This window comes from Thunnus maccoyii, chromosome 4 (genome assembly GCF_910596095.1).
Source record: "Thunnus maccoyii chromosome 4, fThuMac1.1, whole genome shotgun sequence".
In the NCBI taxonomy this organism is placed as follows: Eukaryota; Metazoa; Chordata; class Actinopteri; order Scombriformes; family Scombridae; genus Thunnus; species Thunnus maccoyii.
The window spans coordinates 24,558,873-24,575,612 of record NC_056536.1 but is presented as its reverse complement, the minus strand read 5'-3'; the positions used below and the strand labels follow the sequence as shown (position 1 = coordinate 24,575,612).

At 39.1% G+C, this 16,740-nt stretch overlaps 1 protein-coding gene across 3 annotated transcripts; it reads right to left on the bottom strand.

Moving 5' to 3' along the window:
* Window positions 1-1,348: 1,348 nt before the first annotated feature.
* LOC121896295 (protein phosphatase 1 regulatory subunit 12B-like) lies at window positions 1,349-16,231 on the bottom strand. Of its 3 annotated transcripts, none has more exons than XM_042410092.1 (8): window positions 15,583-16,231; window positions 11,961-11,977; window positions 11,705-11,834; window positions 10,235-10,339; window positions 10,027-10,077; window positions 9,769-9,819; window positions 7,845-7,912; window positions 4,066-4,149 (listed from the first exon to the last, which is right to left on the bottom strand). In XM_042410092.1, exons 1-7 carry the CDS (start codon window positions 15,682-15,684, stop codon window positions 7,874-7,876), a joined length of 495 nt encoding a protein of 164 aa, XP_042266026.1. In that variant the 5' UTR covers window positions 15,685-16,231; the 3' UTR covers window positions 4,066-4,149; window positions 7,845-7,873. The 3 variants fall into 3 exon arrangements, with proteins under 3 accessions (XP_042266024.1, XP_042266026.1, XP_042266025.1); XM_042410091.1 differs by having other exon boundaries at window positions 7,845-7,915; window positions 15,583-16,230; XM_042410090.1 differs by lacking the exon at window positions 7,845-7,912 and having other exon boundaries at window positions 1,349-4,149.
* Window positions 16,232-16,740: the final 509 nt, after the last annotated feature.

The window sequence follows — 16,740 nt, the reverse complement described above, 5'->3', positions numbered from 1 at the left end:
CACCGAAGTTCTATGGGGGACAGAGACTGGGAGTTGCGCGTGTGTTTGCTTGTGTATGTGGGTTAAATAGATGAAGTGTAGGCCCTTTAGCAGACAATGGTGCAAAAACTGCACTAGAATATATAACTACAATATACACTACAGGTCTGCATGCATGGGACACATTACTCATTCTTAAATGTACATCTTCGTGTGTGTGACTGTAATACTCAATCTTAAAAGAAAAAGTTTGAAATATGGGGGTTAATATGTTCTGTTGATAGCTGTGTAGATGTACAATACCTTATGCACAACTGCATCTGAAACTGAGACAGTTTTAGAGCACTGTTCACACAGCTAGTTGTGTGTTTAGTTTTTTTTTTTTAGTTTTTTTTTTTAACAAACGCTGGGATTTAAAAAGGGAAACCATCCAAAGTTCAGTAGATCATTTACCATCTCGTCAAAATGCATTGAAAAGCCTCTCAGCGGGTAAAGACACCACTTTGAAACATGTTGTCTTGTCTCCTCTATTACTCGCTGTATTTCTTCTTTGTATTCTTGTGCATATGTGTAATCACTCTCTTCTGTCCTAATTTTTGCTTTCCGTGTTATGTACTTCTAATGTAGAATGTAGGACTGTATTTGAATCAATGCCAGACATATTTCACCTTGCTTTATGTTTGTGTCTTTGTCCTGTTTATGTGTAACCAGCTATGTACCATCAGTATCATTATGCTGAACAGGAAGCAGGCTCATTGAGTTCTTCACTGAATCTGCTTTTGCTGAGCGTAAAGAATGCCGGCCTTCATGTTTACAACATGGACATACTGTATACTGCCAAACATGCAGGACCGTACCAAACTCCCCCCCTTCCCCCCCTCTTGAGTGCTTAGTCCTCCACCTCTCCTCCCCTGATGCAACTGTATTCTCAAGACTCTTTTTCTGTTCCTTTCTCACCTCTTTCTCTTCCTCATCATCTTTTAAAGCATCGGAGGACGGTCAGGTTGTGTCCTCTAGCTGTGTTTCTTCGTGTCTAGTGTCGTGGTGCGCGTGTTCATGTCAGTACTTGTGCCTACTGTGGATCGCATGCTTTAGCCCTTGACTGGACACAAACGTTGCTCACAAACTCCTCTTGACCCTTATGTGGACAAACGTTGGGGATCCTTATAAAAATTATCAAGGGAACCAAATAACTTATTACAAATTTATCATATGTGTTACCAGTTCTGTAAAAAAACAAATAGGAAATAAAGGCCTTTTAATTACCATGACTTGTTTGTGTTTAATATGAAGTGTGTTCAGCTCAGCTAGTTCCTAATAATCTCTCTGCGTCTGACGCATAATATATTAATGTCACACAGGGAAACAATTTCATCCCTTTACAGTTTATTAAGCAAAGTGAATAAACCAATATGTGCATATTAAGCTATCATTCAACACATTTCAAACTTTTAAATAGAATATACTGCATAGTTCAATATATCTACAGCACATGTAGAAATAGCTGACACATACTGCATCTTATTTTTAGTTTTGAGTAAATCAGTTTACTGGATGTGACCAAAGATAACACTGGTGTTACAACATGCTGCCCCGTTTGGACTCCAAAAACCATCACATTGTGAAAGGAATGCATCAAGTCAACCATGAAGTGAAGAGAAGACAGACATCAAAATCATTCATGTCTCTGGCACTCGTAGCAGCTCTACAGCTAAAGGAGTTTTCAGTAAGAAGCTGAGATTGGCAGTTTCATACATTAAATATGATTTGGAACATAAATAAAACACTGGTTTGAACTGGATGACTTTATCTGCCTTCCTTTTAAACTTTTAGGATAAAGTGAAAGTGATAGCACAATGGGTATGCAGCATGAGGTACTGTACAACTACAAGACACTGGCCACTTTCTTGGTTTTTTATTTTTTATTTCTTATGCTAATTAGACAAACTAATGAACATTTTTAACTTTTCAAATATTTTGTGTAACCCAAATATTGAAAAATCTTTCAAATTAATGCAATAGCACCAGTAAATATGACTAGAACAAAAACTGACGAGCTGTCATATTGGATCCTATTAGATGTAGCTAGGTGTACCTGATAAACTGCCAACTCAGTGTATTTAGACAATAATTAATTTAACTCAGTTTGTCGTGAAAATATCATATGCACAACACAGTTCTGTTCAAAATGTATGTACAGCACCTATACTGAAAACTACAAGAAACTTACTCCTAAAAACCGGTTACTTTGAATTTGTGCTTGATGTTTAAAATCACACGCAATATTCTGTAAGCTAAAAAATAAAAACATCTCCAAGGGACTAAATGGATGATTTTGGTGTTAGTGTTTTCATCACAACAAAAAGATTGCCGTCAGGTCAGCCAGAATAATTGGTGTATTCCTTTAAAAAGAAAATTGAGTAAACAAAGTATAAAGATGAAAACTATGAAATGCATAAATAAATAAATATATCTCTATTACAAAACATAACATAGGACATTTTCTTTCACACACACTCAGACTGTCTCCTCTGTTTAGCCATTCTGCTGTTTTGAAGATGGTATTTAAAAAAAAAAAAAAAAAAAAAAAATCCTCTATAAAGGATATAAACAAAAAAATGAAGCATGGCTACTGAAACCACACAGAGAACTGACAACATTAAGTTATGTACTCATGAAAACTGAACCATTCTGAAGGTAATACAGTGCTGGCGATGATGCACAAGTGATTAAAACTCAGCACTGTTCAGTCTGTACAAAGTGCATGTACTCAGTCCTCTTCATATACCAAATACAGTAAGGACACTATCATATGTTAGATAAACAAACATTTCTCAAAAACTAGTATAATTTCATTTTCAAAATGCTACAGATTGTAATGACATGTCCCAAAAAGTTATCTAACCTTTTGGAATTGGTTTGCAGGTCTGCAGGAGGCTGTTGTCAATGTATATATATATGCAAGTATATCCCAGAGCCCTTATACACTGGTGCATAAGTGTGTGTTAGACAACTGTAGAAAAACATGGATGTTGTTTTTATGATGTCACCGATGTTCCTAACGGGAAGTTTTGGGTTTACAGTTTACGACCTGGAGCTGTAAAATCCAGATTTGAGAGGTGCCGAGGGGGAGATGAGGAAGCACAGCTGAGCAAAACCTGCATCTCATTATCTTTATAACTTATTACCTTAATATCTCTCTAATCGAGCAAATATTTTCAAAATTCCATTTGTGAAATCAGCAACCCTAACATCTTTTATTAAAATGTATGAGAGAAGCTGGAGATTCTCTTCTTCACTTCAACACAGTCTTGGTTTTAAGGAAACCTCCAGTTGCCATTAAAAGAGCTAAATCTTCTTTAGTGGCATTAATGGTTGCTTCTCAGATGCCTCTAGAGAATCATATCAATAACCAGTTTATGTCTCTGGAACTGGAGCCCCTGTTTGTTGCCGGCCTGGGCTTCATTTTACCGACATAGCTGTATATTCTGATATTATAAAGATGTTTCAGTCTTTATTTATTCATGCCAGACTGTGACTTTTGGGGAATTTGATGCTTCTACCACACTTTTTTCCTGTGAGTAATCCAGGTATGGGATGATTATTTCAGTAGTATGAAAAAAACATTCTTAATGACAAAATCAGCTTCTCTCTACTTCATAATTAGGACGACAGTAAAATACTTATCTGCAGTGCACAATGTAGCAACAAACGTGATGTGTGGATGTGAAGTGTGGGTATAATATTAGATACAGTATCTTCATGCAAACCCCTGGATTTGTTTGAATTGGGCCTAAAAATGTCATTCAAACAGTACATGTGGTCCCTATATATTTAAAGAAAATAAAAACTAATCAAGTAGAAATTATTATTGTAACTCCTTCACACGCTTGGTAAAATTTGACTGAAACTCTTTGGATCTTCACAAGTCCCAACAGGAATTACTGTATCAGGATCTTCAGCCAAAGTGGCCCTTCAGAGGTGTCAGAACTTGGGACATCATGAATAATTAAACTGCCATATCAGGGTTGGAGTGTCCACAGACACAGAACAGGAGCTTCAGGTTGTGATTCAGACATCTTTTCATTTGGACAGTTTGCTGATGACTCGAATGAGAGCTCCGTTCTCATCCTTTAGCCTCTGGTTGTCTGACTTGAGCTCTGTTAAGATCTGGGACAGCAGAGGGAAATAAATTACATTAGTATATTATACTAATATATCACAGTTATACAATCAGTGAAATGTATGCTAAAATAATTTGTGTAAAGTTTGTAATTTAAAGTTTCGGGTGGTACAATCACACAATTCACCACATCCATCCACTGTAATGATAAAATAAATCAGCACTAAAAACAAATGGACTAAAAGTTGTCTTTCAGTAAAGTTTGACACCGAAAAATGATGACATGCTTTATAGTACTTGATCATGCAGTGAAGAGTGACTTTGGCATTATGTGAAAAGTGAAAGAGAATAAAGTCAAAGAGAGAGACTCTGAGAGAGGGTCAATCTCTCAAATCTAGGTCATGTCTCTCATGAGGAGCAGAGACTAAAAATAACCACCCTCTTTGTCAAAGTGTTTCCCCTCTACTAGAGGCAAACAATAACCCTCTGCTCTAGCTGTGACATATTACCAAAAGTGGGGAAATGAGCAAAAGCACCTGGCATCAACATGTTCATGACCTGTAGGAGATGACATGTTTGGAGCCACTTTTCTAGCATGTTTTCTCTGTCACTAATAACCTAAAATTTCAGTACAGAAACCTCATGATCGCAGCAAAATGCAATTAAAGGAATAGTTGGAAAATATGCTTATTTGCTTTTGCAGAGAGTTAGACGAGAAGACAGATACCAGACTGTACATCTGTTAAATATAAAGCTATTGCCAGGAATTGTTCAGCTTAGCTTAGCACAAAGACAACAGCTAGCCTGGCTCTGTCCAAAGGTAACCAAATCTGCCTACCAGCACCTCTAAAGCTCCCTAATTAACACGTTACATCTCATTTGTTTAATTCACACAAAAACAGAAACGCCAAATTGATTGGGTTGAGGTTTTATGGAGAGTTACATACGTGCTGGAATTGGGCTATATCTTGCCAGATGCAGTGACTTGTTCTCAACATGAGGTTGCCACATTTCGGTTTGTATAGTTTAAAGATATAATATGTTCTGAGTGAGCTTTACAGGTGTTAGTGGGCAGCTGTTTTGCCCTTGCTTCCATGTAGCTTCCTATTTAGTGTACCAAAAGTGGTACATTAGTCTCATCTAACTCTCGACGAGAAAGCAGATAAGTGCATTTCTTTACATACTTTAAAGTAATATCATCATCTGTTTTCTCTTTCATGAACAAAAACACAGAGTAAATAAAATCCACCACATATCTCTGTCTCATCTAATTGCACAAGAGTTGCTCATTTTGAGGACTAATGATGATAACACACTTCATTTCCTTTGGATGATTGACTGGAACAGTTATTTCCTTGGCAAACAACTTTGCATTGATTACACAGCACATTACACAGGACCCGCACATATCTGACTGTAGCAGGATCAATAACTGCTATAAATGCTTTTAATCTTCATGTTGCAGACTGCTAGATGTTTAATCTATATGATAACCAAAGGTAGAAAAAATAAAGAAGGAAAAAACGCTGATGCAATGCTCATGTCGTATGAAGCTCCATGCAACATCAATGTAGCTAAAAATACACTTCAAAGGAGGCTTATGAGAAATGTTTTTTGGGGGGAGGGGCAGTGAGCTTGCCCTCTGATGGCCGTAAAGGAGAATGAGTTAAAAGAGTGCAGAGGAAGATGCATTGCACTGTGTGGGGAGATAGGGGGGTGGGGGATGTGGGACCTGCCTGAGAGGAACACAGCAGAGGACGAGGGGGATGTAGAGGCACCAGAAGGAGAGAAGAGCGTAGAAGTTATGTGGCTGAGGAATGGGGGAGGAGAGGAGGGAGGGAGGAAGGAGAACAGATGATGTCAGAGGATCAGAGGTCCTCTGTCTCCGGCATGGAGGCCGTCTCAGAGAGGCGGGCGAGGACGCGCAGCATGGCTCTATTCTCAGCCAGGAGACACTCGTTCACCCTCCGCAAGGTCTGGACCTGAGCCATAGCAGGGAAAGCCTGCACAGAGGAGGAGAGAGATACAGAGAGGGGCAGACAGAGAAAGCATGCAGGGAGGCAGGCCATGTGCAGAGAGAAAGACTCATATAGACACTGTATACATCTCCACTTATACAGGCATGCACCCACACGCCTACGCAGACGGGGGAAAGAACAGACCTGAGGGACTTATGAGCAAAACTTATATAAAAAGTATATACATTACATTACTGGGGGGGTTGAGAAGAAATAGCAAAAGCTGCAAGAAGCAAAGCAAATTATGAAGGCAGTTGTCCTTTATGGGGACTGTATGAGAGTGGTGAAGTGTCATGTGTTATTATATGCATAGCTTTGCAGTAATGCTCAGAAGAAGAGCAAAGGAGAGGGAATTAACATTCATAGAAATTCACATAATATTCTAACATTCTACTATTTCAGACTTTGCACAAGAGCCTAGCCAGTTATAAGTCAATAGGAATGGAAATGATTCATTTCCCTCCTTCTCTTGGCCTGACTATTTGAGGTAAACCTCAGTGTGGTTCCATAGAGACGTCTGTGGTTTGACGCCATTCCTGAGGGTAAACCACTTAGAACTCACACACACACACACACGCACACAGGGCACTTCTAGTATTTCAGACTACAAAAAGTTTGTAGACTTGAATGTGGCCAAAGATGAGGTATAAGCAGGATTTCCAGCTGCTTCTTACAAAACCAATGCGCATTTATAAAAGCAGTTTAAAGCAAGCCTGTGTTTGGGAACAGTCCATGCATATAATGTTCTCTTGGTATTAGAATAAAACAGTACAGGTTCTGGATAGGTGCCTTTGGCAAGAGGGAAGAAAAGGGCAGAGTGTGACAAGAATGCATAATGACCAGTATCCTTCATTACACTCTCTTAATATTGTGCTCATAGGCATTAAATCAGACTCAAGTCCTGCAGATAATTCTACACAGCTGCTATTAATTAGGTTTCAGAGGCTGTCAGGAATAATTAAGCCTTTCTATTAAAATGTGAGAATCCTACACGTAAGAAATCCAACACTTTGGACACTAACACGTGTATACTGTTTCAAGAGGGAAAACAAGGACACACAGTGACATTGATGTGAAACACCTGAAACCAGGCTGAGTCAACAACAGAGCCAACAGTTTCAGCCCAGAGATGCTAAATTATCAGTATAAATACAGCCTGTGTCCCCGTTTGGCAAGACAAGTAACAAACTGGAGACAAAGACAGGCTGATGTGTGCTCTCTGTCGACAAGTAATACTTCACTTTTTCATAGCTACACACATGTACACACAAAATAGCAGCAGCGGTGATTGTAACACTCACACTGGTGTAATTATTTAAGTGTGTAAGTGTTAAAATTACAGCAGCTGTTATTTTGTTTGCTTGTAGAAGACAGCATTGACAAATCTAGTGCTGCTGTTTTTTTCTGTAATGTAGGTGGTGCTGGTTGCCACTATTCTGAACAGCTCCTCCTTGTGGAGAATCTGTGGCTTGCTAAACGTGAACAAGTGATTTTGTGAGTGAGTGACAAGCCAGTTCCCTAAGGTGGTTTACATGTAAAGAAAATAAAGACTGTGCCTGTGTCCCTGTGGCTTTTACAGTAGAGAGTACTTGTATTTTTGAGCGGACTATGTGATGTACATATGTGTCCACACGTGTAAACATGCCCCGGTCTTTGACAGAAGAGAATCATGTGAAGTGACAGGCAGGTGTCAATCACTCTTCTGCATCATAGCGACCACTCACCATCCCCCCTCCCCTGAGACAGCCTGCCCTCAGGGCTGGTACCCACAACGAAACCGCAGTGGGGGATCCTGCTGAGGGAACCACGACAACATGAGGGTCAAACATCTGCTACTGGCATACCACACTTCTGTATGTGTCCTATTTTTAATATTCATGTCACTCTCTGTTGTCACTGTCTGCATGTTCCTTATGTCTCACTAGGGGCATTTTTGGCTTTTTAATCCGTGATTTTGCAATCATTTTTGTGATTTTGACTGTGTTAATGCATACGGCATAAAATTTGATAAGGGTGTAGATTTCTTGTCCAATTTTAGAATTTCAACCTCATTTCCTATAATAAGTATATAATAAATTGTGTAATAAAAATAATGACACTTAGCTCCTTAAGGACAACGATGTTCCCGTTGAAACCCATTAAAACCAAAATTTGTGATCCCATGGCCATTAAAGCATAAAATCATGCATTCTATTATATCAGGCTTTCAATCTAGAGCCCTGGCTCTAAATTGTCGTTTTTACTATTTTCCACCAGATTGAGCCATTTTCATGTTTGCCCTATGGAAATAGAAATATGTGCTATTTTCCTGGTTTTCACTGTATATTTCCACTGTGTGTGTGTGTGTGTGTGTGTGTGTGAAAATTTCCCCCAAGCATTTAGTATATGGAAAATAATTCAGAATAATTAATTTTTTGTTTGCTTTTTTATATATATAAAAACAACACTGGCATTAGGCAAACAAGCTGGCATTTAAAGGGTTAGAATTCTGAAAACGAATGAATGTTTGGAAGTTATTACCAGGACTGATTTTGGTTGAAAGATTTAACTCAATGAAAGTTGAAAATAATATTAATATGTAATATTTTATAGCAGTTTTTTGTTGCAAACATTTTTCCCCTTTAACAACATCAGTGAAACTTTGTTAAAGTGAAGCACAAAGGCTAAATGAAGTGGATATCTTCAACAATTAAAGTCTTTTTAGTAAAAATTTCCCTCTTTGTATCTCGACAACAGTGTTTGCCTGTTCAGCGGGATTGTAACAAAAAGGGAATTTGGCACTAAAGAGTCTGTAACTTTGAAAGATATTGACTTGATTTAACTAATTTGGACAGCTGAAGCCTCATATTAGCTTCAAATAAACTTTTAAATACATTTCTGCACTGAAGGTGGTCTATAGATTTTTTCCCCCCATCACTTACATTGTAAGTGCATTATGAAGGGATCTCTTAATGGCCCGTATGAATAGGAGGAATGATTACAGCAAAAATGACATGTGTCAGTGTTCATTTTGGCACCTGACTATTTTTTTTTAGGACAGACTTGAAAAATTGTGAACCTATCCTTTAACCATTAAATTATAATCTCATTGTGTAAATTGTAAACTACACACTACTACTCAGGCCTGAAATCTCCCTGCAGCTCTGCCCTGTGTTTCTTTGTGAAGCAGAATACACACAGTGCGGTGCAGGAATGTCTCACAAAAGCAGGTATTTTGCTCTTGGACGGGGTTTGGTATTCAGCTGGAACTAGGTCACAATGTTCACCCCAACAGTGGGATAAGTGGAGCAGAGGAGCAGCAGCACAGACTCCTCCTTAGCCTGGCAGGAAGTGGCCCAGCAGAACACTGTGGGTAATGAGCCTGAAGCTTTAACCTTCCCTCTCCTTGTCTCCAATCCACCTGGCTAAGCACAACCCTGGAGTGTGCAACATTTGTGTTTTGCTTTGTAAAAACGCTTTAGGCGTGCTTGATTTAGCATAGGTGAGAGGAGCTGGGGGTGTCTACCTTCAAGGACTGTTAGGGTGATTACAGTCTTGGGAAAAGACATTTCTAAGACAAATTAAGCACAACTTCAAAATATTAATTTTAAGAGTCATTTAAACCCAAGGCAGGATGAGTATGCAGAATTTATTTTTGCATAGACTGACCTTTAACTCCTCCTCCATGCCTGACACTTTTTTCTCCAGAGCCTGTTTTTCCTGTAAATAAAGAAGAAACAATTAAAATAAATTTAGTGCTATGTTCCTTTGGAAAATCCCAATAGTCATTAGACTATAATTCAAGCACACAGGAAAATTAGAAGGAAAAAGACAGAGAGAAAATATGGACATTCATCCATCATGATAGTGCAGAAGAGCATGACCAAATAAAATACCAAAATGCCAAAAGGTTTCCAAGACACTTACCCTTTTCTCTGATTCAAGTACAGTAGATCTCTCTGATATTCTGTCGTGCCTCTGGAAGTTAGAATGGTGCTGTTATTATTAAGAGAAAATATCACAAGAATTGTACTGTAGCACATTCAGTAATCATCTCTACCGTGACCTTTCCTTGTATTACTTTTAAGATGACAAAAAGGATGATGGTGATGCAACGACTGTTTCTGCACTCTACCTGAGTGACTTTCTCCAGCTGGGAACGAATCTTAGCCAGTTCTTGTTTGCTGTCCTGTAACCTGGACTTGAGACGTTCATTCTCGTGCAAGGCTTCCGTGTACATCTGAAAATGAACAAAGTGAGATTAAGGAATCGCTTTGTTCCAGCAATTCTTGATCTTTATTGATTTTAAAAGTTAAACAAATTAAGAATGAAATAACACAATAACTAATCTAGAAATAAAAAAGTCAGTGATTAAATAAAATAACGAAGTAAGCAATGCAAATATCAAAATCTTGAACATTATCTAAAGCCTGCTGTTATTCTCCCTTCTTATCCCACAGTCAACTGTATAAACATCCATTTACTACATATCAACAACAGATCAGTGTCTAATGCTATATACAATAAATCAAAATTACCGTTCTACATTGTTAATATGACTGGATATATCAAAATGCACTGGCAACAAAAACACTTAATATATTTAACATGTTAATACAGTTCCAATGTTACCATTTGGTCATGTGAAATGGTGTTTGTTTTAATGTTTCAGTTTTATTTTAGTAAAAAAAAAAATCTATATTATTATTATTATTATTATAATTATTATTATTATTATTATTATTTAAATTTCTTAGTTCCTTTGGGTGCTAAGAACAATGACAGTTTTTAAAATTTCAGTCTCTATTAAACAGTTGGTGTCTATTTTAGAGATGCACCTTTTACCTTCTATGTACAGTAAAAGTGCACTTTCAACATCTGTCAACATTTAAGTGAAATAACATGCATTTTTTTAATTTCAAGTTTTAAGACAAGATCCATGTATACAACTCAATAAATTAAACATTTTACATATAACAGAGACATTAAACATTTTATTCAAAGATTAATAAATGAAATGAAGAAAAAACTAATAATACAGTAGAAAGTCATATCTTTGTAGAACTAGATCAGATTTGCTCATCTGTGCAACAGCACAATAGCTCTTCTTGTGGTTTTCTGCAGAATTTATTTAAATTGCAAGCATCCCCAGTTCACCTAGATTTACCTAATTATCACCATAGATATTGAATACATCTAAAAAATGTGCAAAAATTATACTAATAAAATAATTTCAACAAATAGAATAGAATAAAATTATTTTTTTCATATTGACAACAGTTGATAGAAAACTTTGCATTCAAAAGAATGTAATCACTTATGAATATTTCAACATAAACATGGAACTTGCCACCTTTTTCTGGGCCTAACAATCTTAAATCAAGTGCTGTATGGCTCAATCAGTTGAGTTCAGTACAGCATTTTTTTCAAAACAATATCACAACTTAAAAGTAAATCTTTATGTGTTTGCCCTTATTGGAATATTATAAAAATAGTCACTGAAAATACATACATGGTTAAATCTGTATGGTGATCTGACAGTCACACAGGACCCCACACGAATGATTCAGGGAGGAATGTGCTCCTTTAAACTGAGAGTTACTACCTTCTTGTAATCTTTGGTGGTGGAGTCTTGCTCCTGTTTATTCAGCGCGGCCAGCCTCGTCTCTCTCCGTGTGTAGGAGCTGGTTCTGCCCAGTGGTTTGTCTGTCACACTCTCTCCAGTGGAGTCATATCTACAGGCAACATATCTCATACTCAGCTTACAATGCCACTTTATTTAGGGCATTTGTTTTAACATTTTTCAGGAAATACAGTTCTGTAATAGAGGAGGGAAAAAAAAAACAATGTTAAATCCTTACCTTGACAGTCTCTCATGCTGAAAGACAAAGAATAAACCATGTTAGTCAGATCACTCAGCACCAGGGCACTGGGAACAACACTGTGTAAAAACGTTCTGTCATGGTTAGATCCAGATTTATTTGTTTGATAAGACCAAACAGACGCTTGGCAGTGAAATATTTTCCATTCTGAGACAACAGAGAACAAAAACAAAACTTCCAAAGTGAATTATCACAGTGTGTTCAGAGGCCTGAAGTTCCAAAGGGAAGAGGTGCATGCAGAAGTGAGATATAATTCACCCAAACACCACACCAACAGGGTTCACACAGGTCAAAGCTCCCCGGTGAGCCCGGTTAATCTTTTAGAATAGACGGCTGCCACACAAATGCCTGCAGCATAAAGATGACATCATGACATCAGAAGCTAAGTATGACGGGTCAACTGCTGACCTCAGAGAACAGACTGATAGCAGACTGTCCTGGAAGGTTTTTGCTATGACTAGCCCAGTCTACGTGGCTGCCAAGTGGCCTGTTGTGATCACATATTGGATGCGTTTCCATGTCACCAAGGAGTCCGGGTATTGTGCTACATTCAGTGGAAGGTGGAGGAGGGTTTTTTTTTTTTTTTTTCTAGAACTCTGACTGTATTTCTGGTCTGTGTTTTTTTTTAATTATATACCTTCAAAGATGTGCCTACATAAAACTGGTAGGTGTAGTTTATGTCTGTCTACTGCTTCCCTGTGTTATTACACCTCATACATAAACTGGACCTCCAGTGAACAAATTTAGAGACCTCCAGCCAAGCCGATTCCTGCACTGAATGAAACTGAACAAAACAGCCATCAATTGAGAAAGCCAGGGAGAGACGCTGCCATGATATGAGGCCAGACTGATCTGTGATCTCTTTACAATATCTACAGCAGTCCCATAAACTTTACTCCTAAATCCTAAGATTTGGAGTTGCTCTCATGCAGGGAAAGACAGCTTTAAACACTTCTGTTAAGCAACGCTTTGCACTGAACAACTTGTGTGGTAGTCTGAGCTGTTTGAGACAAGAAGCAGATGTAGGCTCTGTGAAAAGCATGTGCTCTAAAGGAGGAGAATTTATGTCAAAAGGAACGGAGTGCACAGTTATTCCTGTGCTACCATTTGGCTTGTTGGGGGATATTTCACCCAGCGTCAAAGGAGCTATTCCTCAGCACGTGTTTACACAACTGAGCCAGTGCTGCCTGTCCTTATGTGGTCATGTGCTTTAGCAGAGCTATCCAGAAAACAGACCTCCATGACCTCAGATGAAAAAGGGCCAAGGACGGAGCCTGGAAGAGCTCTCACTCACTCTGATCTCTTAATACAGAACCGAGGGGATCCCTCAATAAGATTTGGTGTATATATTCATTAATCAGCTGGGATGATTGGCCCCTGGTTTTATGAATAAATTATCATGTAGGGGATATGAACTGTTACATAGCCCTTCAAACTCTTTCAAGATTATTACTGGATGCAAACCTATTTCACACCAAAGGATTATCAAATTAGTGAAATTAGTTTTTTTTAAACTTAATTCCAGCGAAATCTTGGCTGGGCCCGGTGGGGTTTAAACGACTGGATATTATCCTTAGTAAAAAAAAAAAAAAAAACAGGGGGGCGGGGGAATTCTTCCAGTAACACATGCATGCTTTTACATGAAAGTCTGCATCATGTAGATTTTGGTGCACACTGAACCAAAGCCAGAAACTGAATCATACTGCAGATGAAATTCTCCTTCAGATGGCAGCTGCACCAATCTGATTCCCTTGTTAGGACAAATAGAGGGAGTTAGAAGTGGCACATGTAGCTCAGTCAACTATGTGAGGCAGAGCAGATGCAGGAGGAGACAATCAACCAAGAGAGAAAAACAACAGGGTGTCAGACTGATGGAAACAACCTCAAACGGGTGTATGCTTGAACCATTGGCGCTTTGTAAACACAACTGCCTCCAGTTTTATGGCTTGCCAGGACCAACATCATATGCGACAGGAGGGGTCAGACACATACAGGCTGCCTGCATGAGCTCACTGCTACAATGTATAAATGATGTTGTTAATTGCAGTTTGCAGGAGCCAATGAAATAATTATTAGGAGATTCTTCATCCTCCCTCTCACCTCTTTCACTTCTTCTGCCCGTTTGTGTCATAGCATCACTTCTTCAGAGCTGACTGGATTTTGCAGTAGGAAAATCTGAGCAACCTGCTGCTACACACACACACACACACACTCTCTCTCTCTCTCTCTCTCTCTCCCTCTGTCTCTTTCTCTTCACCCCCACCACTGGAACCGACACTGGACACACAACCATAAAAGACGTTTCTTCCACATTCACTCACCTTTCCTCACTCCCTCCTATTAACTCTTTACAAAACATCTGAGCCCTTCTGGCAACTGAGATCATCTTCCCCTTTTCCTGTTTTCACTCAAATGCCTCACATCTGTCTAATGATGATGTCCAACTGTCCATCCAATAATGTAAATGTGTTCTTGTTTATACTTCTTCCTGTCGGTCAAAGCTGTAACACATTGTATTTTACTAAAGAGGAACAGGTTCCCATCAAAACACTGTGGCAAGTGCTAAAAGTAGTACTGCATCAACCTGATTCCACCCCCTCTGCGTTGCGTTTTCTCTCCCATGAAAACTCTGCCAATTGAGATTGGTCTGACATCATGGAAAATTAATGCCGAAGTTTCACCATGGATACAGTACAGGAAGACTGACGCTCCTTCAAAAGAGAGCAAAAGAATGACAGCATCCACTGGTAGCATTCACCGCTAGCAACTCTGCTGTGATGAGAGCATCTGTAGTGTTGCACGACATTGCATGAGCAAATCTCTGCACATCTCCAAATAGACCGCTACTTCATGTTTTTTGACTTTTCCCTGTCCCTTTAAATGTAGCTGTCACACAGCTGAGTCTGATGCCCTGACATAAACACAGCAGTCAAACAACGCCCATGAGAATAAGCCACTTAGACAGAAAAAAAATAACAGGAAATTACAGCAGGAATGTTTCAATCCAGAAGTCTTTTCCAAGTGGGATCAGTCTCTGAGTGCTTCAGAGTAAACACTTGCCTCTCTTTCATGGGTCAACAAATAAGCTGAGATAATGAGTGGTTCACAAGTTATTTGTGATATTTAATAAACTAAATTAGTGGCTCAGGAGCAGCCGATTACTCATGTAAATGCACACAATTATAGAGCAATATCAGAAAATAGGAAGTCATTCCACTTGACATTACGGCCTGTTGATAAAAAAAGATAAAAACTTCTGGAGCTCAAAACAGCAAATCTCCAAAGACAAAAATACGCTACACAGAGTCTGAAGCTTTCATGTGTTTAGACCCGCTTTCTTTGAGTTTACTAAAGCGTTAGATGGTTTTATTTACTACAAGAGGGAAGAACTTGATAGAGAGTTAAAAAGTAACAATTACGATACAGTATGAGTGATTCTGATCCATATAACGACTGCGTCATTCCCTCTCAAAAAACCTACTATTAACATAATCAAGTAAATATACTCCACTGGGTGTAATTTATCATCTTAAACCGGCTGAATCCTTAAATTTAACGTCAAAAAGGTGTGTTTCAGTGCAAGAAAAGGTTCTGGTCTTACTCTGTAGCTTTTCTCTGTAGGGGATGGAGAGGCCGGTGGTGAATCTGTCACTGACTTCCTGGTGCGAGTCAGATCCTTGCTGCGCGGGTAGTAGGTTGACATCTCCCTCCTCTACCCTGGACAATCAGGTCAACGTCTACTGTAACATTCACCGAGGCCACCACCAGATAACAGCTGCACAGACGCACAGATTCTCTCAAGCAACAGTGACGCAGATGCCCATGACTGAGCTCCCGGGGAATCCTCAGCAACAACAGGTGTGTGTGTATATATATGTGTGTGTGTGTTTCAGTCCAGCTTCACACTCCCATGAGCTGGAGAGTCCCAAGTTTGGAGGGATTTCTGATGTGTGGTAACGCCTTTCTTCAAAGCTCCGACAGTAAAGCAATAATTAGATAAAAATGCAAAGAACGACAAAACAAAGTAATCTCTGATGATCACAAAAACAGATAAATAACTCTTTAACTAGGAAAGCAAACAAATTATCATCCCTTGTCTTCACTCTGTGAACACTGAGGTCTTTGATGAAATGTGAGAAAGTCCAAAAGTAAGCAGCCAAGAGAGAAAAGTTTGTTCCCTATGCTGCCTCTGAGGATTCCCAAAGTTATACTCTCTCTCTCCATCTCCCTCCCTCTCTTGCTTTCTCTCTCTCTCTCTCTCTCCTTCTCCTTTCATTGCTTGGTCGCCCTCCCAGTCCCTACACCCCCACCCCTGCTTCTCCCAGCTCTCTTCAGCTTTGGCAGCTTGCTGTGGCAGCCTGCCAGAGGCTCTGCTATGGACAGACTCGGAACTGAGGGCTAAAATTGTCCACTGATGTGGACGGGGATAAAGGGAGGTGGAGCACAAAGCCAGACTCGGGGGGAGCCGCAGTCGTTTGTGTCCTGGAAGGTCGACAGTATTACCTGAGGAGCCATCAACAACCGTGAGGTGTCGAGTAACTCTGTGCACCCTGATGGAGAGGAAATGTTGAGTGTTACACAATGTTAACACGGGACACTTGTGCCACATAACTCCTCATCCCAAAATAAGTGTAATCCATTACACACTTTAATAAACAATGATTATTTTGTGTTCATTTTTGCTCGTGACTCATCCTTTGTTTAATCTTTTTTGAAAGTCACCATCTTGTTAAAGGAATAGTTTGACATTTTGGGAAAT